Source organism: Ostrinia nubilalis, chromosome 12 (genome assembly GCF_963855985.1).
Source record: "Ostrinia nubilalis chromosome 12, ilOstNubi1.1, whole genome shotgun sequence".
Classification (NCBI taxonomy): Eukaryota; Metazoa; Arthropoda; class Insecta; order Lepidoptera; family Crambidae; genus Ostrinia; species Ostrinia nubilalis.
This window is the reverse complement of record NC_087099.1, coordinates 8,295,931-8,321,248: the sequence shown is the minus strand read 5'-3', so window position 1 is coordinate 8,321,248 and position 25,318 is coordinate 8,295,931. Positions and strand designations below refer to the sequence as shown.

Genomic DNA, 25,318 nt, shown 5'->3' with positions numbered 1-25,318 from the left:
TCACGCATATTTGGTTTTGCCCCCTAAATCGAATTCAAATACTTTAATTCTACAACTACTACGAAGGACGTAACAAAAGATTTAGGCCAATCGAGCCACTGCAATGTGATTTAAGTCCTATTTTGTGAATTTAGTAAGTATAAAATAGTGTAAAAACTTGCCAAGTTGTAGTGTACTAAACTGTGTGTAGTTTCTACAAAATAGTGTAGGGTTCCAAATATTGGAAAAACTAAATAGGCAGGTGTTTTCAGTCGTTTCCAGTTCTAGATAAAGAAACTGTACCTACTCGTAGGTAAGCCTACCAAACTATTATTGTTATTAAGACCAAAATAAATTGTTTTTTATCCAGGTACGTGGCGATAGTGAAGCCGCTACAGCACCGGCTGAGCAGACGCGTGGCCCGTGCAGCGCTGTTCACAGTCTGGTGCGCCAGCGCACTACTCGCGTTACCCAGCTTGCTGTACTCAGACACGTACAAAAAACAGTAAGTTATAGAACCAATTACCTCATTTGAAACTTTCTCGTTCCATTTTAACTAAAATAGTAAGACTGACACAAGCTGCTTGTGACCACGGCTGCAGCATAGCAGCCGAAATGTAACTCATTAATAAACGTCGCGTTAAGACCCGTGTCTTACTATTTTAATATACTTCATCATCATCATCATGTCATTAATTGTAGTCTCCACTGCAGGAGGACGTCCCTATTTAATTTATCAAAAGCAAATGAAGGGTTTAGCCTTACTTATCTTCCCACACTGACCAGCAATTGCAAACCACCTTGTGTGCTTTTAACGGCCATGCTGCTGCTCTACGGCCTCTTATGTTAAGGCTGAGTTGCACCACCTAACTTTAACCGTAACTGGGTACTTCTCATTTACACTGAAATTTGATGGTCACACAATAATAGTTCATAAACGGTATAAGTTAGAACAATAACTTTGAAATCAGGTGATAACATATCTATTTAGCTACATACAAAATAAATTTTATCGTAATAGAAGCAAAAATAATACGAAAACATCACATGAAACGATACAAAACGGGGTCATTTTTCGCGTTCTCATCGTGTCACACCTTCGGTTGCAATGAAACATTTGGTTACTGCATTCACAATTTTCATTCAATTTGTGTGTAGCATATACTAAAATCATCGTAATTAAATATACTTTCCACACAATAGTCAAAAAAATATCTTCTTATAATTATTTCGAATTGAGGAAGGAAAATACGTTGGTCACACGATTTTAGGTACCTAAAATTTTGAGTAATCATACAAGATTGCCGTTAAACCGAACACCATCAACCAATCACTGTGTTCTATTCGGTTAACGTCAGTCGCGCTCCTGCCATTGCGGAGGTGAGATAAGTCGATCGTCGCTCCGCGAAAAAAATACGTAACTTTTTGTGATTATCCATAGACATTCCGTCGCTTGCTTGATCAATATTTTCTACCTTTAAAATTTAAACAATTTAATTGAAACTTAGGCCATTGAAAACTTAACATGTTAGACTTATTTGTGTACTATTCGACTTGAACCGTTAAATTCAAATTTAAGGATAATTCATAAAAAACTAAAATTTTCGTCACCTTCGTGGCATCACCTTCGTGGTGTTTTATACACGAAGGTGATTTTAGGCCACGAAAGTGATTTCTTGCTTTGGTTTATTTTAAGATATAATTACTGTTGTTTAAGTTTTTACAATATTTTAATAACGAATAAATTATTATACGTGTTAAGTAGAGTTCAGTACATCAATAAAAAAATAAGGGCCTCGTATTTTTTTTGTCTGTATGACTGTATGTATGTCTGTATATGTGACTGTGTATCTGTTTGTAAGATAAATTTAATCTGAAGTTTGAGTTAAAAGTTGTACAACAAAAATACGAGGCCATCTGGCCTCAATAAATAAACATATTTTTTGTTGAGGGACTGATAAGTTAAGAGTTCTTTTTATTGAGGTACTGATAATCCTTTTTTTTGCTTCTTTAGCATTTCAGAATGCCACCAGTATCACCCTTAAAACCAATTGCGTAGAATCTTGTAACTTAGTAGGTGACGTTATCGGTAAAATTTTATCTTGTATTTAAGTACCTACCTATTTATATTATGTTATTGCCATTTATCTATGAAAATAAGACAAAATATATGTTTTATAAGTACTTAAGAGTCATTTACAGTAGTAAAGTTTGAAAAAATTATTGCTGTGAAGTACAGAATCACTTTCGTGGCATCAAAAAATTCAAAACGTTAAAGCTTCCAAACCAGACTCACTATTTGACTGATTTACTGAGAATACACTCTTCACATCAAGCGCTACAATTTTTGTTTACAAAAAGTTGAAATAATTTAAAAATAAAATTTGCCACGAAGGTGACGATGAGAACCGTGGCGATGAGAAATAGCCAACTATAACGACAACCGATAACGACCGAACGCGATGGAGGACTGTTGTTGACACCTTCTGCCCCATCTAGGCGATATAGGACCTTAAGTCAAGTAAGTCATAACGATAACCGGTGTTTTTGTATGGAGTTTGACAGATTTTTGACGTTTGATAAAGTTAAAAAAGATGGTGCAATCCAGCCTTAGTTTGCAAGAATGTGGTCTCGACTCGAACTCAGGTTCAGACAGATATGACAAGCTTAGTGCCAGTGAATATTCTTTGCCTTTTCGATAACATAATTATTCATAGGAGTAGGTATCTGGTATAACATAAAGTCATGATTACCTTTTTAATAATAAAAATATTACTTTTTCAATAAGTTACAACGCAATCACATAAAATTAGAATAACTCGATAATACTATAGTCCAGTCAATAAAGCATTATAGATGGAAAACTGTAAAATACAATTTCTGACTTCAGGACTTTATTTAGACTAGTTAGGAGGTGAACATAGCAAAAGTCCCCGTCCTTAGCCCTTGAGCCGGCGGGGAGAGGGGGGTTTAAAGGTGCCACTTTTCGGTTTTTCGCTTAATCCTCGGAAACTATGCGTCCTAGTGACATGACTACTATGAACCAAAAAAAGCATATTCAATTTGCTACAGGTGAGATAGTCAACTTTTTTGATAAATTGTATAGTTTTCGCGGCATCTGCTCTAGAAGGTCTGTAATATTGGAAATTTTATTTTTGTCTTACATGTTCCCATCAGGAGAAAATCGACTAAATCAACATTGAGCAATCATTCTAGACATGCGGGAGCATGTTAAGCCTAGTTCCAGGGAGGGGACTGCACCGTACGTATATTTAGACGAACCACTTTGAGCCACTATTGACTCCTCATCACTCAAAAACTACTGTGCATTAACACTTCCAATTTGGCTCATGTGTTGAGACTTGCAAGATATACATCAGCTTTAAATTTCATAAATATGCCTCAAACGGTTCTTTAGGTATTGACGTCCAAAAATATACATGTCTGACCTATAGACCAAATTCTAACCACTTCCAGATGACCTCGAAGGTTCAAATTTGGCATCCAGAAGGATAGTTATGTAAATACAAAGGAACAAATAAAAAACCAGTAAATTTTAACATTTCACAGGTGATAGATTTTAGTGTTCCAAATGTCGATTTTTGAACGTCAATACCTAAATAACCGTTTGAGGTATATTTATGAAATTTAAAGCTGATGTATATCTTGCAAATCTCAATATATGAGCCAAATTTGAAGAGTTAATGCACAGTAGTTTTTGAATGATGAGGAGTCAATAGTGGCTCAAAGTAGTTCGTCTAAATATACGCACGGTGCAGTCCCTTCCCTGGAACTAGGCTTAACATGCTCCCGCATGTCTATAGTGTTTGCTCAATGTTGATTTAGTTGATTTTCTCCTGATAGGAACATGTAAGACAAAAATTAAATTTCCAATTTTACAGACCTTCTAGAGCTAATGCCGCAAAAACTATACAAGATATAGAAAAACTAGACGGTCTCGCCTATAGCAAATTGAATAAGCTTTTTTTGGTTCATAGTAGTCATGTCACTAGGACGCATAGTTTCCGAGGATTAAGCGAAAAACCGAAAAGTGGTACTTTTAAACCCCCCTCTCCCTGCCGGCTCAGGGGCTAAGGGCGGGGACTTTTGCTATGTTCACCACCTAACTAGGCTAAATAAAGTCCCGAGGTCAGAAATTGTGTTCCACGGATATCTCTCTACACCGTCGTTAAGGCATTCATTGACTGGACTACTATTGAACTTTTGAAACAATAAAACGATTGCTTTCAGTTAATTAATCGATTTTCAATTTAACTTCCGAGCCCTTTAAAATTGTTCCGGCCACACCGGCATTGAGAACCACATCTACTCGTTTTATGAGTTATATTTAATCGATAATTGAAATTTACTATCTAGTGGATAATTGAAAAACGATTTCATATGAATTTTCATTATACTAAGTGAATAAGTTTTAGTCGGTATTTTTGTGTGATTTTAATTTCGGTATTTGCAAAATTTCTTTAAAGCGATTGATAGAAATATTAATGACTAGGAATATGATAAGTTATCCAATAATTTGATAACACAACTTTTCTATTACCGAAAGTAACATATTAACACTTTAGTATAAGGCGTTATTAATGAAACAAATTAAAACTGCCTTGCGAAATAACACGACCAAGAGTTAACCAATTACAAAAACAGCATAACTCAAGTTTTGTTTTAATAAGACAGATCAAAAGCTAATCTCATTAGTCTTGACATTTATAGAAAGTCCAAAGAAAGTAGGTAATCAAGCTGGTCATTATATCGGGTGACGGACAATTTGTATAAAAGTATTTATTTTTTCTTGGAAGGTTGTTAGAAGTTTTAATTTAATTGCTTCGGCGCCTCACAACCGAAAGTTGAGTGACATCACGGCGAAATTACGATAGCGTCAGTGCAAGCAATGTTAAGGCGCTTGACAGCGAGATTGTTATCAAACATCAGATTACGTTCCTGCCAGTTTGCGTAGCTTATGTCATTTATTTATGTCACTCCAACTTAATAAAAAAAATATAAAAAGACAAAAGAGAACGCTGGCCAGTACCTACTTACTCATCGAAAACCAGAGAAAAAAGATTTGCTAACAAACGGCTAGTTCGAATTTTTTTTTTTTAAGTTGCTATATTTGTTCAAAGGTACATCAACGGGGAACGAGAAATATGCTTCATCAAGTGGCCTGACGGAAGCTATCCTACATCAAGAGCTGACTACATGTAAGTATGACTACCATGTAGAGTTTAAACCCAATTTTTGAACCCACAATAGATTATAACTACGCTCTAAAATATATTAGATTCAAACACAAACATATATTCAACCCTCTGTGGTGTAATTTTCAGTGAGCCCACATCTAGTTCAACAAAAATATTTTGAACGTGTAATAAATATTAAGGAAGTAACTTTTTCCGCGATCATGAATACCATAAATATGGACATAATGAATAGTTTGTTTGATGTTTTCAGAACTACAATAAAATGTACTCGTACAGGATATTGGGTTACTCGAAGCAGTAGTTTTTCTTGTAACGTTCCAACCACATAATTTTATCGACATTGAGTTAATTATTATAGTATTTACTTGCTTAATCTTGGTTTAATGTTTGAAGCATAAATTGTTCTTCTTCATAAAGGTGTTCATTGTTCTTTCAACTAAAACCTTATGTTTTAATATTATAACTTCCAAAAACAGCTGTGGACTGCAGCTCAAAGCTGTTTTACGGGCACAAATGTAATATAAAGTTATTTTCATTCGAAAAAATAATCTTATCCTGGCTGTGGTTTTCAACCGCAATGCCTACCTTAGCTCTTAAATAATCCCAAACGAAATTAAACCGCACGGCACTCACACAGCAACATGCCCGTAATATGTTAACCCGTTCGCAGCTACAATCTCGTGTTCCTGGCGGTGACGTACGTGGCCCCGATGGCGGTGATGGTGTGGGCTTACGCGCGGATGAGCGCGGCGCTGCGCGGAAGGGCCATTGGGGAGTGCACACACCATCAAATGCAGGTCGTCCGGGCTAAAAGAAAGGTCAGTGTTATGCTTGCTTTATAAACAACCTTCGTAGTTTGCAATTTTTGTTACAAACTAGAGAAGAAGCTGCACTTATTTAGGACACTAGGATGGTGGCCAGTTTAAAACTGTTAATTTTTTGGAATGGGACTGTTTACATGAGAAGAAAGTTTTGTTAGAAAAATATTTTAAAAAGTAATCTGGAAATGGATGAAAATTCAACCCTGAAATGAAGATATCTTCAAGCCGAAAAATATTACGTAGTAAGATAAGGGCTATTGGGGAGAGCACACACCATCAAATGCAGGTCGTCCGGGCTACACGAAAGGTCAGTGGACTAGTTTATAAACAACCTTCGCAGTTTTGCATTTGTAAGGCGTGTAAACTTTGAAACTATGGAAGAAGCTGCACTTAACTAGGACACAAGGATGGTAACCAGTTTTGAAACGGATATTTCTTATATCTTGGACTACTACTTACGTAAGAAGATAAACAAGTGTTGTTTAAAATTGATAGATTTAAAAAAAAAACTAAGGCTGGGTTGCACCATCTTACTTTATCTTTGACAAACGTCAAAATTCTGTCAAACTCCATACAAAAAATATCGGATAACGTTACAGTTACGAACTAAAACTTTCAAAATTACTGTATTCTCTCGTAGCAAATTTTAAACCGCACTAATTACTTACAGACCGACGTAACTAATTAATTAACATTTAATTACTAATAAGGTCACGTTTTACTAGTGTTCGATATTAACTAAAATTAGTAACAGTGACAAATTAATGTATTCCAAACATCACATACGTTTACATAACGTGTTTACTTATTGTTTGTTATTTGAAGTTGTACGAAATACCTTATTTTTATTACGAACATTGGACCCCTGATGGCGTAAATTACCTACATATTAGACTGATAAAATACTATGTAAATATATCTCCATTCCTGGGACCTTATAGCGCCACAAAGGATCATTCTAACGAAAAAATACACATGTCAATAAACTTACTTTTTTGTGCCTTTGTTCCAATTTGTTTCTATCCGAGAAACTCTTATTGTCTAGGGATGTTTATTTGTCTCTAATAATGCTCATAAAGAGACTAAATAGGTCCTTAGATCTGTTATCTTCATAAGCTACAGAAATATTGAAATTGAAATATTTTAGGAACATTTCAAACACCACGTGTAAGTTTTTGTAATGTTTTTTCCGTCACTTCTTCTCTGCAGCACCATTTGATATGTTGTACCTAAGTGTTAGTAGAGCAATCTATATTGAGAAGTACCTATCTTCATATGTACCTATGAAAGGGCCTACATACAATAAAAGAATATGAATGTTTCAAATACAGATAAAGTGACAGTGTTCGGTATGAGGCATACTCGTAGACTTATAGGCAAATTGCTCAGCGATCTATGGAACTAGTTTTGCTCGGAGTCTATTGTGATCTGTTACCCGGAAAACTACATCGTAACCGATAAAGTGGGTATGTTGAAGCTGAAGTGTGAAAGTCGATAAACTATGAGTAAAGAGAGAGGGAGAGCTCTTGAGGAGGACAACCTTATTTGCTACCCGAATCCTCACCAGTTGAATGACAGCTGCTTTTTTGATGCATGTGTACCTACCTATCATCTACAGCTCATTTGATGTAGGTACATCTACAGCACATAAAATATCTATCTTGTGGAAGAAGTCGCAGAAGTAGCAAAAATAATAAATAATATGTAGGTAAGATGCGAAAAGTTATGACTACTCGTACTGCTATTATTGAATGACTAGTTCTCTGATGTCACAAAGATAAAATTAATTAACAGCCAAAAATATTTGAATATTTTAAAACTTACTCACCTTTTAACCTGTATCTAATTGCTTTACCTAATTTTCGCAGAACCTCGGAATGGATACTAATTTTATATTGCACATTATGTAGGTTTCCATTGTCGATGTATTTCATTCAATTACAGATGATACAAAAGTTAAGTAGAGCGAGAAATTGACATGTTAACAACTTGGATTCCCCAAACATGCCAAAATGGCTTCTACTGTGCTACTATACGGCAAGTTGCACCATCTTACTTTAACTTTGACAAACGTCAAAAATCTGTCAAACTCCATTCAAAATCACCGGTTATTGTTACGGTTAAAATAAGGTGGTGCAACTCAGCCTAAGTATATTATAATGCTATGTGGGTGAAGGCTGGCAATTAGTCTGCTTAAGTCGTGTTAATTAGTAAGAGGCCCTTCTCTAAATGGCTCTTGATATAATAATAGATAAGCGAGTTGGTGTAATGTGAGCCAGAGCCACAGGCGATCGCACCAATATCAAGAAGTGGCACTTAAACCTCTGATATACAGCCGGTGTGAAGGATGCAGTATGAGTACGGTGTGAGAAGTAAGTAATAGCATATGTATTATGAAACTCAAATTTAAGTTCATTGTCAATCTTAATTAAATTCTGTCGTTCGGTAGAATAATGTCTTTTTAACTTACTGTGTGCACTGGGCATTTAAAGAGAAAAGGACAAACTCCTCAAAGAATTAGAATCTTCTTCTTTGTCGAGATTTTTTTGCATTTTAATTAATGAAAAAGATAGCCATATCTTTTTCAGCTATCAGCAATTGAACTCCTACGCAATTTTCTGGGACGTGCTCGACTGAGGAGCGTGTAAAGTTTCAGAAAATTTAAACAGATATCTATTCCATTTTACAGAATTACAAATACAGATTGCTTTACAGAAATAAGTTTACTTGACTGATAATATCACACGTACTTTGGTGAAATGAAAATCCCTTCTCTGTGATAAATCAAACCGTTATATCGTTATTTACAACCACAACTGCGAGTACCATTGTGAGAGGTATACGTTTGGATAACCCCTTAAATATTTAGGGCGAAGTCCAAAAGTTAGCTCTGTCATCCTATGTTATTATTAAGGTCTAAACGGTTAAATGATTAATGGTATCAGTGACAGCGGAATGTAACCCAACTAAAGGGACGACCACTGAAATAGGTACATCGTTATTTCCTCATTCTTTTTGGCGTTACCATGAGACTTTAATGAATAAAATAAGGAAGAAGGGCCTGAAATGCTCTTCAGTTATTCTAATTTGTATGCTTTGAAAAAGGATCTCAACCATAATTAAACTGTCGGTTTACTTTTACCCATTTAGGTATATCACGCATATTGACGTAAAGAAATAGATTTTAAACAATTATCATTATTTTAAGTGAAGTTTAAGCCGTTAGAGAACCAATATTAATTGGTCAATGTTTTATAAGCCCGTGAAGAAAACTAATAAAGTTGAAATAGTGCAGCTTACCTAATAGCATAAAATTACACATTTTCAGCTTCTTTAGAACAAAATAAAGATGGAAATATAAAAAAGCAATACAAAACCTGAAAGGAAAAAGCAGCCATTTCAAGCTTTTTGTAATGGTCATTGCCAGGGAAATATTAAACATACCAAAGGCGAAAAATGTTAAAGCATCGAATGATTTTCCACTCCACGTGACAATCTCAAAAAGCTTTTTCTTGTCAAAGATTTCATCTGCGAAATACAATCCGGTGACTAGAGATTTCTGCAATTTCGGCTACTGAATGGTGTTATAATGCCTTTATGTGACTGGAATATCTCATTGAAATTGAAAGCCTTTTGATTAGACAACATTTGATTACACAGCTAAGCAGTATCATTACTGACATATGACTCTCGAATCATGTCGAGACAATAATGCCTGATTGAAGGCAATTCTATATCAACGGATTAGAGTTGAAGTTGTAGACTAAAGTGAAGAAGCTACTTCACTTTATCACTTGCTCACTGTGCACGTGTTCTAAAATAAAATACTTAGATTTTCATCAATGCTTTGTTCTGTGCTGTTCTGTGGTAGAATAACATTAATGACGCCATTTTGTGAAAAGACAGTGTGTGTGCTTGAATAGTCGTAGCGTTATTTTAAGAAACGCTTTTTTATTTTAACGTCAATGTACCTACCTTTATTAGGATCTTTATTAAATATTGTTTGAACACATTATACTTACTCATTAAGTAATTGTAAATGAAACACATTAACATAATTTTCCCAAAATTTTTCAGTTTTTACCGCATGGCTAAACCTTTGAACTTACCACACAAATAGGTACCTACTTAAGACGAGAAAGAAAGGAAATAATAGGTACTATATTTACTTTAGTTTTGATAATGTAGATGTCCAAAAAAATATCAGTGGGTTTAATTCATAGTTTCAACTCTATTAAGCAAAATTATTTTCCTCAAAAATCCTCAAAAAGTTGCCGACTGTATTATCTTGCTTCTTAGTTGACAAACACAACAAATGCACAGCCCGTAACAAACTTGGCATTGGAAGTTTTCTCTCGCTCCGTCATGTTTGAAGTCCATTGGACCCGGAACCGTCTCATTTCCACTTCACACAACTATCTGTCGGCGAAGTTCCTCTTTATGCCAACTTTAATGACCTATTTCATATCTTTGTTTACGAAAATCTGTTGATGTTAGAATGGTGTCGCCATCAAACAATAGTTCTTGAAGTCTTGCGGGTCGAATAGTCGAAAATTTGGGGAGAAATTATATAAAAGGCGGTGAGTTCACAGTTTCTTTTGTTCTTCATGCCTCAAAGATGACAATGATGTCTAGAAATAAGATAGGTAATCAGTCTGTGTATTTATCAGTTTTATTCAAAAGGTTTAAAAAATAACTCGAAGTCTTTGGTGTTTGTTTACGGTCAATCTTTGCCAGTTTACATAAAACAAATCAATTTATTGTAAGCCTAGGCGCAGACCATCGATTTTTCGTCGGCCGATAGTTTAGTCGGCATGTATGGAAGTGCGCACATTACACCGATTTGATTTGGCCGATTCTTCATACAAATTAAAATCGGGCCCAACTATCGGCCAACTAAAAATCGGTGGTCTGCGCCTAGGATAAAATAAAAAACTACTCACGCTTCTTTTCAATCGAAACTGAAGGACTTTCTTTAAATTTGGAGGTAGTTACCAAGTTCAGTCAAAATTACACCAGGCATTTTCAAGGAAACAATAAGTAAAAGATCTTTTCCAAGTAGGGACTCAAGTAAGCTGTTTCAGGAAGCAGTCATTAAGATCTCCTCTGCTGATTGTTTCGGATCCACTAAGCCAGTTATTGATGGGCATTTTGAGTTGAAATCTTTTTACGCTGTTAACTTGAATTGCCCCTTTCTTGTTTAATTTGAAGTTTTGAATAAGGGTGGGTTCCACGAAAAACGGTTGAGTTAATATCAGTTACAGAATACGTTAAATAGGTACGCTATGATTATGTACTAAATCGCCAGTTTCTATGGTTTTTTCCTTAGCTTGGCTTGATAAAATCTTATCAGGTCTTGAGGATTATATTCTTCAGATAGCTACGGTTGGTACTCCGGCGTTTTTAGCTCTTCCTCGTCTCCTTATCACATAATATGACTACACCTATCTATTATTAAAAGTTATCATCAATAACTTGGCTTCCTCGAAGAGACCTTTTAACTCAGTTTATTACATTTTTGGTGGAAAGGCAACCAAAGTTGGTAGGATTCGGCAGGAGACTAGATTCAGTAAAAGTTCTGTAGTAGCGCCTGCTAGAATACTAATGACCGTTTCCAAGGTGAAATGGTCGTTCTGTAGCAATAATTACTTCAGTAATATTTCTGTTACCTTCTTTACAAAAGTTCTTGATTTATTAAGTTTTCTTTCATTACGGTAACGAAAGAAGTAGTTATATTTAAAACTTTTAAAACACTATGCTTTTAATAATTCCCGAAAACCCGTATAACTAACTATATTCAAAAAGATATCAAGTAGGTATTTCAATCTAAAGAAGTTTATCAAATTCTAAATATTAAAAAACTTTACAGATAGATAATATCTGGCTTTTTAATCACTGCGTCAGTAACTTACACAATAAAATATTTTAATAAACATTAGTATAATTAAAGAGCGTGCAAGAGTGTCTGAGGTTGATTAATGATACGAGAGCAAGAGAGGGAGTGAGAGACAGAACACAGCAATATGTTGCATCAAGCAGGTTTAAGTACCACATTGCCATAATTTGTCACTGTGCAAACTGAAGACGAAATTTCATTAGACATTATGCTGTCTCCTTTGTAATTTCTACTTAGTAGCTTCAGACACATGTCTTTAGAATAATTAAATTCTGTGTTCTGTGTGAACCTGAAAACTTGCGCTCATTACCATTGATGTAATGACAACAGCACAGAACTATTTTTGTTGTATTATAAAAACGGTTGTATTGGACCATTAGGTCCAATATGTGGTAGGGAAGTCTATAGGCATACATTTTGTTAAATGGCCATTAATTTACAGTGAATTTGCGTTCAGCGGTTAGTAAATAATTTCTTAAAGTACTTTTCGGGCAATATTTACGTTTATTGTCTCTACATTTAAAACTTTTGGATTGACACTTCCATACATTTTTACTGTTACAAAAATTGTACTTTGTATGAATCTAATGTTTACGTTAGTTTATGCAGTCTAATCCCAACAATTAAAAATGTTAGTAACAACTAAAGTAAAAATGTTCTTAAGGCGGCCTAAGTAACCGCCTGACCTTGTTGTTTTGCGTACAAGTCTATGCTAGTCGTGGTTGCGGTTTGATTCCCGCCGGGGGAAGAATTTAGTTTGTAAAGTACTGATTGTTTACATAAGTTAGTCCCCATGAAACAAGCCATAACCCATGGAACAAACTCTGCACCAAAATGTACAACCATTTATTAAAATGTTTCGTGTAATCAGCTAAGTAATTACTTCGTTTGAGCCAAAGTGAAATTAAAATCCAATCACTCCGTATCCCCTTGAGAAACTCGAAGTGCAACCGCTCCCCAGCGGTTGGTATTCCGCATGAAGTCAAGATAAAATAAGATAACATTTCCTGATTTATCTGTAGCTAAGCTCAGTGGTCGTATAAATTTCCTTTGAATATAAAGCATGTCTTTACAATTTGCAGAACAGGAAATATTATGCAACATAAAACGTAAAGGATCTCGTTCATCACTCACACAAGTCAGTATGTCTCAACAACATACTTGTCACGATGGGGTGACACAAATAGAAATAAATAGGAATAAGCCATAAACAAACGAGTCCTTTCATAGATCACAAGATGCCCTAGATCTTCAGATTTATTTGCTCATCTGATGCTAATCAACCATACGTGACTGTCTACTCAATGAACGAGAAAAGCGAAAAAAGAAAGTCTATAGTTTTTATTGCAGCGCCCATAAAGCTGCCAATAAATCATAATACGGCACCCTCCTTTTGGGTGCTTTATTATCTTGGCACTTTTATGGGTGTTTGTTTTGCAATTCTTCCCCATCGTGTTAGATGATGAATATAATTTGTTAAGGACTCCTCTTTGTTGGTACTAAATTGGCAACCACTTTTAATTATAAGGTATGTTTTTAATCAATCAGATATTAGACTTTATCCAAAAGATTATTTACGTTAATAATTTGAAGTCCACTTAAAACCAAGTATTTATCCCGATTTATTTAACCGAGCCCGCACTCAAATTAACATACAAATTATCATAACCGTTACAGTCAACAATTTGTGAAAAAATACTGCTTACGCACCGACAAAACTCTTTAAAAATACATCGCTCAGATTTTACTTTTTTAACGGGTTTAGGGTAGCATCGCACAAAAATGAAAAAATTCGTCACACATTACTTACTCTCGGTTCGGTTTGCGACTGTCAAACCCTTTTAAGGTAAAGCGAATCATACATGTTTTGGGTGACCAACAATATGCGAACCTTTTCTGTCCTCGACGAAAATTCTGGAAACTTCTAGTGGGTACAGTCGACAGCAGATGAGTCTCATTTTTGTTGCAAAATGATCCCAAATTACAACTGAATAAGAAGCCACATGTTTAACTTGATGTGATGTCGTCCATACATTCTCGTTTTTGTAAGCAGCAAAAAGATCTTTATCCTTAATGCGATAAGAGCACAGACAATAGATTCAGCTTAGCAAAAACTGGAAGAAAGTCCCGGTAAGAGGTATCCTAAATCACCAAGCGCTTCCTCGTTCTGTATCCCTACGACTGTAAAAAAAGAAGATTCCTAATGTGTCTATTCCTAGGGAACAAATGGCGAGAGCAGTAACATGCAACCTTGCATTCAATATGCGCAGTTTTTTTTTATTACATTGGTTGTACAAAAACCGTACTTATAAGTATTTTCGTAAAAAAAAATCGTCAGTTCCATAAAATTATCTCGTTTAAAATAGAGTCCACTTACAAATTGATGGATTTCATAGGCAACCTAAAAATCTATAGTGTTTTTTCAGAATATTGAATTTTATATTGAAGTTAGGTACTAAAGCTAGATATAAAATGTCGTTTAAGTGATGATGTACTTAATGATACAACACATTTAAAGCCTAACTACTCAAATTCTGGTCATAAATAAATAAACAATCAAAGAGCATAATATCCTATTTGAATACGGTTTTACAAAACTGTAAAGGCGAGCAAATCTCTAAAACGGCACTGGTACTACGGAACACACTCGTAAATAATCTCAAAGCCGGTTAACCCTTGACATCCAATCTCCGGGTTCAATTAACGATGGATAAAAGGAGACTAAGGTATGGGACCCATTCGTGGTGCGGTCGCATGATTGCTTTCCAATACCGTAACAATGTCATTGAGCAGGCAAGGGAACTCGTATGGTAATAGTGACTATAATATCAATGACGTACCTACATAATGGCTATCAGTGTAATGCTAGTTAGTATTGAATAATAGACAAGTTAAAAGTGCGTGTAATGTATTACAAAATACACTTTAAAATTTTATAAAGAGTAGAAGATTTCGAAAAATACTTAACAGGTTTTCAAAATTCTGAAGTCATTATTAAAAAATATTGTTCAAAATAAAACCCACATCAAAAATTTGACGGGTTCTTTTCGCTCAGAAGTCTTGAAGTCGGTATTAGGTAATCTTATATCCCCTTCTAAGCAAGACGACCAACAAATTAGATTTATTCTCAAAAAGAACCAGAACAAATGCTCACGCAGCTGCTGCTGATAACAATAAACAAAAACAGCAGTTACGGACTCTACAAAAAATATGTATTACGTTTTTTGTTTAATACTACGACACACGTAATGCGTAGGTGTCGTAATTTCGTCATAATTTTTCTTTTACGTCGTTTTCCTTCTTGCAAAGCCTACTTTTTATTTCAACAGCTGTTTTGCACCAGATTTCTTCATTTAATTCCTAATAATATTCTAAGTTATTCAAGTCTTTGTAGCTTCCAGACGAGATGGTTCATACTGAGAATTTAACTTTCATAAATTGTTTGGCTCCGGGTTTTTTTTTTTTTTTTAATCTTTATTTATTTGGAGGCTTTTGTCTATTAAGACACGACAGCCCCATCGAACCTTAAACTAAATTTACAATTTAATGGATGTCACGCCAGCGGGACAGGGGAATCAATTATAGAAAAATATATCTGCCAAATGTTTAGCGGCTTCAGATGTTGGTTCAGCTAAAATTGTTATGAATACACCTATGTCATAATTATTCAGACTATATTTTTGCATAAATAATTCCCTTCCCTTTGAAATTTGACACATTCTAAGAGAATATGGTGGACATCCTCCAAGGAGCCACACACATCACAATTAGGTGAGGATACCTTCTTCATAAGGTATGCAAATTTATTAGACGGATAATGTCCGGATCGTAATCTATGGAGCAATACAATATATTTCCTATTTATTTTAAAATTTAAAAACCATGGAATTCGAGGAGGCTGACATTGAATTGTCCTAAACCATATACCTTTTTCAGTACTTCTTTTGTCAAAATATTCTTTGAATTTTAGAAAGCAAATGCTTTTATATTTTGGAAGTAATTCAGAGTAAAATGGAAGAATCGAATGATATGAACCGGAAGATGATGCCAATTTTGCTAACTTATCGGCCTCCTCGTTACCATTAAGGCCAATATGAGATGGAACCCATTGCAATCTCAGCACTATATTATCCAATTTCTGTATAGTATTTAGCACGTCATAGGCTATCGGAACACCTCTGCTGTAACCAGAAGCGCACCGAGCCAAGTGTTGTAGGGCGCTTTTGCTGTCTGAAAGTATTACACATTTAGTAATTCCCTGTCTTTCTATATAGTTAAGTGCTTCTGAGATAGCAATGAGTTCCACCGTCATTATGCAAACTCTTTCCGCAATTTTGTACATGCCAGATATTTTCCTATTAGAATCAAAATATGCCGCTCCTATACCACTATCACTCTTTGATCCATCAGTAAACAATTTATGCCAATCAGCATATTTAACATGCAATTCTTTGATTACTTCGTATTTTATGGTGTGTTCCTGGTTACGCTTTGATCCTTTAATGCAATCTAAATTGAGCTGTATTATATCGCTAATTGGAATACTGGTTACCCAAGTATCAAGTTTGAACATTTCAATAGGATCTGAACTGTGTATATTACATTCCTTACAGTCATTATACACAGACCAAAGCAACGGTTTCTTAACTCTCTGCCAATAGCTATCATTATTCGAGTCACATAATTCCATCAATAGTTTAACTGTCAAGTTATCCAGGATAGACATACTTTTAATACAATACTTATAGGCTAGATATAGTCTCCTAATGAACAAAGGCGTTATACATATCTCAGTTTCCATTACATGGATTGGCGTACTTCTTACAAATCCACCTATAATTCTCAAGGCTTGATTTTGGATACGATCTAATTTATCTAGATTTGTTTTTGCTGCATTTCCATATAGAAAACATCCAAAGTCAAGCCGACTTCTAATTAATGAAATATATAATCGGCGAACATGTTTAGGATGCATGCCCAAGCCTGATCCCGAGAGTAATTTCAATATATTTAAAAATTTTGAGGTCTTTTGAGCCACTTCGTTCACATGTTTGCCCCAACGAAGCGAATTGTCCAACCAAATTCCCAAATATTTAATCGTGTTTTCAGTTGCCAATGACTTATCACCAATATTAATCTTTACTTTTTTCCTTCTAAAACCTCTACTAAATAGGCATAATTTTGATTTGTTTGCAGATAACTGAAGACCAATACTGTCTAATAAGTTTATCATAATGTCAATCGCTGATTGTAGTTCCACCTCGCATTTATTTATATCTTTGTGACTAATGTAAAGAACGTAATCATCAGCATACTGAGATATATTAACGTTACCAATCTGATGACATATATTAAAAGTGGCTATGTTAAACAATAAAGGAGAGATTGGATCGCCTTGTGCCAGTCCTTTATTAGTATGTCTTATTTCAGAAGGAACTCCTTCTTTATCCCCCTTAATCATTAAATGTCTATCACTCAAAAATGACCATAGATAACAACAAATAGTTTTTCCAACTTTTAAGTCGTCCAAAATTCCTACAACTTTCTCCACTAACACGTTATTGTATGCATTTTCTATGTCCAGAAAACAGGCTGCTGTTGGACAGTTCTTAGAAAATCCTATTTGAATATATGTTACTACTCTAGTTAAACAATCTAAACATGATTGTGCTCTTCTAAAACCACATGTATAATTTGATAGAATTTTGCTTTTTTCTATATACCACTCAAGTCTTTTAGCTATCATAATGTGAAATAATTTGCATAAACAGGAAATAAGGGATATAGGTCTCAGTTTAATGTCGGAATTAGTCTCGTTCCCTGTTTTTGGTATAGGTACTATTAATATCGATCGCCATTGATGCGGAATAACACTAAGCCTAAAAATTGCATTATATAAGTTTAACAAAAATTGTTTACCTGAGAGAGGCAAGTTGAAGACCATGGAATATGTAATGCCATCAATACCTGGGGACGTATCAACTTTTTTCAGTAAGCACACCATTTCATTCATTGTAAAGGGAGCTTCAAGTTTGAAATTAGTCGATTTAAGGTCAGGACAACAACCTGCCACTGTGTCTGGTGCAAGAGAATGAAGTAAATCTTTTATTTTATTTTCTGGGGCTGAAAATTTTGTTTGACGATATCCTTTATACCATCGCATTTTTCTCCACATATCGTTAACAGATGAACATTCATTTATTTCAGAACAAAACTTTCTCCAGCTAACTTTTTTGGCTTGCTCTATTTCTTTTCTAGCAGTTGCAACACTTTCTTCAAATATCTGTAAGTTATCTGGGGTGGGATTTCTCCTAAATCTTTTTAACGCTAATCTACGTTCAGCTACGACTCTAGAAATACAAGAACTCCAATATTCTTTTGGTTTAAATTTTTTGGCTGGATTCCTACTTATTTTTATATTTGGGATATTTTTGTTGGCAGATCGATTCATTTGATCCAATAAAAGATCATAATATTCTTGAATGTTATCACTACTACAGTCTAAGCTATCAAAATTAAAAAAGGAGTTTAATAGATCCTGTTTATAAGCCGCCCAATCAGCTTTCTTAAAATTACGTCTATTACTAAAATCGTTAGAGTTGTCGTCTACAGAAATTTTGATAAACAGGTGGTCACTACCTAAATTTTCATTCATTATTTGCCACCTAAAATGTATAGCAACATCGGAGGATACAAATGACACATCAGGGGATGACTTTTGTAAGTTACCGTTAACTAGTTTCACTCTTGTAGCTTGCCCATTATTAAGCGATGTAAAACTGTGTTCTAATGATGAGTCAAACAACTGAAAACCTCTTTGATTATTTTTGTACGACCAGTTTGAATGGTGACCGTTAAAGTCACCTGCAATTAATGCTTTTGTGCTAGCTAAACTAAAAATCTTATCCCAATCTGTCTGACTTGTATGCACAGAGGATGGGCAATAAACAGAAATAATGTTTTCAATATACTCACAATTACAGATCCTAACGTGTATTGCTTCAATACCTGGGTTGATACCACTTATGGAACAAACCTGTGAACTCAGTGACTTATGAATAATGATAGCTACGCCTCCATAAGAATCATTTCTGTCTTTACGGTATACATTGTAGCCACGAATACGAAGTAACTCATCCTCATCCAACCATGTCTCACTAATTAATGCTATATGAATTTTTTCTTGACATAGCAGTGTATCAAAGTCCACCAACTTAGGCCGCAAACTTTGTGAGTTCCATTGCACAATATTAATATTATGTACTTTTTTCATTAAAACACTTAAAAAAACGTTCAACTAAATCTCCACCAGCTAAAAATTTTAAGGCAAATAGTTTCAGTTCTTCAAATATCACTTTAAAGGACAAAAAAATCTTCTCTTCCAAGGTTTCTCTGGATATAATGATATTCCTCAATTTCAAAATTAAACCCAAAAAGTCAAACTTCTCTTTCTTTTCTCTGGACGAATCTACTGTATTTCTCTCTTCATTATTTTCCCGGTCCTCACTTTCTGTTTCCATATCTTCACATTCAGTTATGATATCTTGCTGCCTATTTTGTCTATTTTTAGATTTTTTATTTCTCTTTTTCTTCGATGTACTTTTTTTTTCTGTACTAACACATTCTTCTCTTTCTTCTTCGCATTCCTTAGTATGTATCTCTGCTGAAGTCTTAACTACGCTACTGTATGTTCTTTGTATTGGCAAACTATAGTCATTGTCTGATGTCGATAGGAATGATGATGGTAATCCATTTTTTCCTTGTGTTGATATTTCTTGTTCTCTTTCTTTCTTCTTCTTATCTTTCAAGAAAAGTTCCAACGCTTTTTTGTAAGTAATATTGTTATTACTCATTATGTAACGAATTTCTTTCTCCTTGAGAAAGAAAGGACATATTTTACTCAATGCCATATGCGCTCCTTTACAATTTGGACATTTATATGTCATTGTTTCGCAGTTGTTATGACTTTCACCGCACTTTGGACATATAATTCTATTTAGAGAGCAAAATTTCTTCACATGTCCAAATTTCCAGCAATTTGAGCATTGCGTCACAGGGAATACAAACTTTTCGACATCAAATTTGCACCCAAAAGCGTCTACACTTGGTGGGATCGTTTTGCTTTTGAAACCCAACCGGACAGTCTCGCAGTCTTCCCATTTGTCATTATAATTCACACGTTTCATTCTCTTCACCGATATGATATCACAGGGTGCACTTAAAACTTCCATAAGTTCTTTTTCGCTCATATCTAGATCTACTCCTCTTATAATGCCATAAGATAAGTTGCTCTCATCTGTTAGTTGTGATCTTATATCCATTTCTGCAATTTTTTTGTTTATCAGAAGGTTTTCAGCTTGTTTTCTATCATTGAAGGTTATAAATGTCTTGAATGAACTTTTGTATTTGATTTTTCATATGTTGGTAATACCTTCACCTTTCAATAGTCTTGCTAAACCCATTTGTTTAGGTAAAACTTGAGTTGAAAATAAACAAACTTCATATTTATTTTCTTCTATTCCACTCAAATCATCCTGTATTTCCAAAATCGTGTTAGTTGAATTTCCAGACATGTGTTTTGGCCTTTTCGGTTTTTTACACACAGTTATAAAACCCTCTTCACTGCTTCCGTCACTTTCTCGAGGTCTTTTATCATATTTCTCATTTTGAATTGCATGTAATTCTCGTTCACATTCCTTCAAAGCTTCGTCAGTATCACTTTTATCTTCGTCACATAAAACGTTCTCCTCCTCCATTATAAAATAAAAGGAGGGTAGTTGATAAAAAGTACACTACTATTTGGTGAGAATTACTGCTACGTGCGTCGCGTCACCGCGTCCCGCGCGCAACTGGTGGCTCCGGGTTGATTTTCCTTTTAAATGGCCATTTTGTTCCAGAAATTGTACATGCCAGGTTCTTAAATTTATTTTAAGGAAGGCAAGCAGTGAGCATTTCCGTATTAGTTTCACAGATTCTACCTAAAATAAAATTAAACAAGCCCAGCTTTCCATTAGCAAATTAACACTGCAGGAACATTTGCTTTCCAATTTGTTGTCTCGCTAATAATAGCACAACGGTGACAGTGGGTATATCTTCCTTTAAAGTGGGTTACCATACATACATTTGTGAATACATATCAATGGCCACTACCGATGACTACTAAAAAGGGTCTGTCCACAACAATACCCTTGTCATAAATAGAATCAGCACGAAGGGCGAATTCCATGAAATCCTTTGTTGATATTAATTTGGAAGCGACACCTTATTCACAATCAATAATAACTAATGACTTTTACCCAACTATTGACCAACAAACAAAACAAATTTAACTTAAAGTCAATATTAAAATTTGTTCGGTTTAATTTTCTGTTACGTTCCCATGTTTTTCATTACGAAGCTTCCATACGAATGAATCTTTTGTTTGATACTAAGTAATTTAGGCCAGAGACTATTTTAAGGAGATTTTTAATAAAAACCTTACTGGTTTCGTTCTTAGTGGTTAAGTACTTTAATTAATAGTAAAAAAGGCGTAATATGAACATTATAATTAAGAATTTCACGCGAAGGTTAATAGATATTAATTAGGTTAACTATTAGTAACATATTTTTGAACTGAAACATTTTCTGCATGAAAAACAAAGTCATTGTGTGACGAAGTCTACCTCTCTGTCTTGAACACATCTACGGAAGCCTTCCATACAGGAAGTTCTTACTCTAATTAATATTCCGTTAATGACGGTAGCGAAAATTCGCCATGATAGGTACATACCTATCCGAAGTTTGCAAAGAATGGAAATACGTGTAAATGTGGGCTTTGCTAATTATTTTCAACCTTAAGCTGGGTACTGACTGGTAGACTTTTTGTCTAAATAATCTTGTTAGTTTTTGCAACACATTTAAGAGAGCGTACTCGTATGTTATTGGTCACACTGGACTCTTCAATGTTTTTCTGAGGTACAATTATTATAAAGCAATATTACTTAGATCCAATTTGTATACAATATATAATGCGTGTCCCATTGGTGTGATCTCTCATGCAAAATTAAACCCTAATGCTCTAATTAAAAATACCTACGTGGCCAATATCCAGGTCTGTCGCAGTCACAGTTTGCTCTGAGTGCCTTAGAGCGCTCGGTGGATGTCAAGAGACATTTTCGGGCACATAATATTATGCTCGTATCAGGACTTTACCGTGTCTAGTGGTCTCGCAACGCAAGTGAGTACCCGGCTTAATATAGAGGAAGCCTTAATGAACCTTGCCTTTACTCGACATTGTAATTTGGTCATTATTCCCAAATGTTTGCGTTTCTTAACTCTGTATTTGCTTTTTAATTTAATTTAACTTTGGCATTACTTACTTAATGTGAGTTTCACGCTAAAATGGTTCTTTTTTATTTGGTCGTAAAGTTTTATTCGTTATACGCAGTTGATAATGATAGTTTCAGTTGTAAAAGACCTATTTTCTATCATTAACACAAAATTACACACAATCAAGATTCAAAACGGTAACCGACAGAATATTGCTGTTGAACCCATAATTGTCGAAAACGTTTAATAATAATAGAGGTTGTTTAAAAATATGTATACCTACTTACCTACAGAGTATACTATTAACGAAAAACTTTTAGTCTTTCTGACAAAATAACCATCTCCATTACCAAGTTTCTGAAAATGTTTATAAATTGCGAAGTAAGTATTGTTTGTAGGAAAATTATCGCGCTTAGTTTATAACTGCGGGATAAGCGGTAAATGTGACGATAAGAAGTTTGTCAACTTAGTCAATAACTCTCGCAATTTCTATCTCCTTATTATGAGAGTTACTACTTAGAGTGCCTGACTTAGTACGAGTATTTTGCTTTTAGGTATTATTAAATTTGTTTCATTAGATACGCCTTTTTGGTCTAGTAATTTGAGACTGAGCTGAGATACTTTAGACTTTGAAGTACTGGGTATAAGATTTTACATTGTTAATAATTTCGGATTTAAACCATTAAGTTATTTTGAGTACTTAAAAAATGTGACTTCGGAAGGCACGTTACGTTTTTGGAGCTATTAACCAATAGTTCCAAAGACTTAGTATCAAGTCTAACACTAGCATCATCACATCATCATCTCTCCCTGGTTTGTTAGGAAGGATTACTTTCTAACTATGAGTATTATGTAACACCGCCTAAATTGTGCCGTTTAAATTTTATAGTTTTTTCATTCCTACTCAATTTTGTGTGGTCTATCTACTTAACAATCGTTCGTGAGTCTATAGCATGCATTAAACTTTAGTATAGGTACGGCATACTAATGATGGGTACCCAGAAGGAGCTGTTTCCATTGTGCGCGTTGAGAAGGATATGACCTGGTTTGCAGCGTTGATATAAACGTAAACCGTTTTATGTGGTACGGTTGAATACTGACACAAATGACTTGACATTTATGTAGATAAGTAATTAATAAACAAGAGTTTTATTTATCTGAATTTTATTTACACAATATAGTACCTAACTCATGAACGAGTTTCTTCATAAACTCGATAGCCAATTTTTACTTAAAATTGGCTATCGAGTTAGCTAGAGCTAGCTAGAGCTAAATTTTAACTTAACTTTTGGATTCCACATTCCAGTTCTATCATCATCTGTCAATAATAGTTTAATATCAATTTGCAAGACTTGTAGACCTACATAAACTGATAGATTCCAGTGAAAAACGTTTCATGATAAGTAAAACTACGGACTCAGCGGTTCTAAAACGTAAGGACGAATTTCTCAAAACTGGTCTCCCCAACAATAAGGATTCATAGCACGTATTTATCGTCATAAACCTATATCAACCGAAAAAGGTTAATCCGATTAGGTTTGTTACACCGAAAATTTTATCCCATATATGTTCTTTCTTTGTGTTTATGATGAGTAGGTATATTGACGGTCATGGTACCTACTTAAGTAAGCTCTAGTCTAGTAGGTAATGCCCATGTAAATAAGTAAGCTACAAAATCAAATAGTATCTGAGATCATCATTTTGTTGTACTAAAATAGCCCTTCCTTTACTTACGTTATGTTTTTCTTATTTGTGATCTTTGAAACTAGGAATTATATTTAATCAGTTAGGTATTTAAATCTGATGCAACGTCTTATAACTATTTGAATCTTAACCAAACTGCGTTTCACATAACATACAATTGTAAATGAATGAATGACTAATGGGTAAAATATTACTACCTTTTTCGTAATATTCATGTTATTTATATTTAAAGGAGTAAGTGCTACAAATATTATTTGCTGCCAAGTACCATCTCCTTTCACTTAATGTAAAGTAGAAAACAAAAAAGGCACCCAAAACGTCTCCCTTAAGATTTATGAGGGTCTGTACATAGTCCTATGTCAGGTATAAGTCAGTTTGTATTTTCCTCATAGAAGCTGTATCCCAAACACGTAGCAGTTGTACTTTTCAAGGGCCTTCGTATGTACTTACTTTTGTCATAAACTTATGGATTCTGGTCTGTGTCCTACAATATACTTAATTCGAGCAACACATAGGTTTATTAAAATTTATTCGTAATTTGGCGCAAACGATTTCGATGTAGGTAAAATATTGGAGGTAAAAATCAATGTATTAGAGCCTCGTTTGTCGGAAAATCCTCTTTCACGCGTAATAAAAAGATGTTGAAGGTTATTTATTATTATCTTTCAGAAGAGGCTTGAGATTACATTTTCATCGCTTCTATTACCTACACCACACCCTACAGTTTGGAGCTTGTCATGCAAGTATCAATAATATTCGCTCTTGTTTGCAGGTAGTGCGAATGTTCGTGCTCGTCGTTATGGTGTTCGCGCTGTGCTGGCTACCTTACCACGCTTACTTCGTGCTGGTCTACCACCACCAGAGTCTAGCATCAGCGCCGTTCGCCCAGCACATATACCTGGGCTTCTATTGGCTAGCCATGGCCAATTCTATGTTCAACCCACTCATTTACTATTGGATGAGTAATAAGTAAGTACTTTTCCATTTTTTATTTCATTTCATTTTAAATAAATATCCTTGGACATTTTACACTGCGCTTCGAGTCCCAAACTAAGCAAAGCTTGTACTATGGGTACTAGACAACGGATATAAACATACTTAAATACTTTTTTTTGTAAATACATACATATTATACATAGAAAACACCCAGTCCAATACAAACAAATATGTTCATGCACACAAATGTTTGTACTGTGCGGGAATCGAACCCGCAACCTCCGGAATAGTAGTCCGTTTCGAACCACTACACCAAACAGCCGACTAAATTTTGATTTACATAATATATTACCATAATAGCACCCGCCACTTAAGTATGCCTAAATCTTCATTAATATCAGTCAGCATGCTTCTATTTCAAGAAAGAATAAATAAAGGACAATTTTGCAAGAGAA

At 34.7% G+C, this 25,318-nt stretch overlaps 1 protein-coding gene across 2 annotated transcripts in view; it reads left to right on the top strand.

The window, feature by feature from the left end:
- Positions 1 to 25,318, top strand: part of LOC135076891 (tachykinin-like peptides receptor 86C) — an 87,747-nt gene that overhangs the window by 21,325 nt on the left and 41,104 nt on the right. For both annotated transcript variants that reach the window (XM_063971402.1, XM_063971403.1), the window contains exons 4-7: positions 350 to 484; positions 5,121 to 5,198; positions 5,869 to 6,016; positions 24,700 to 24,896. In XM_063971402.1, coding sequence (XP_063827472.1) covers positions 350 to 484; positions 5,121 to 5,198; positions 5,869 to 6,016; positions 24,700 to 24,896 — 558 coding nt within the window. The remainder of the gene's footprint in view (positions 1 to 349; positions 485 to 5,120; positions 5,199 to 5,868; positions 6,017 to 24,699; positions 24,897 to 25,318) is intronic.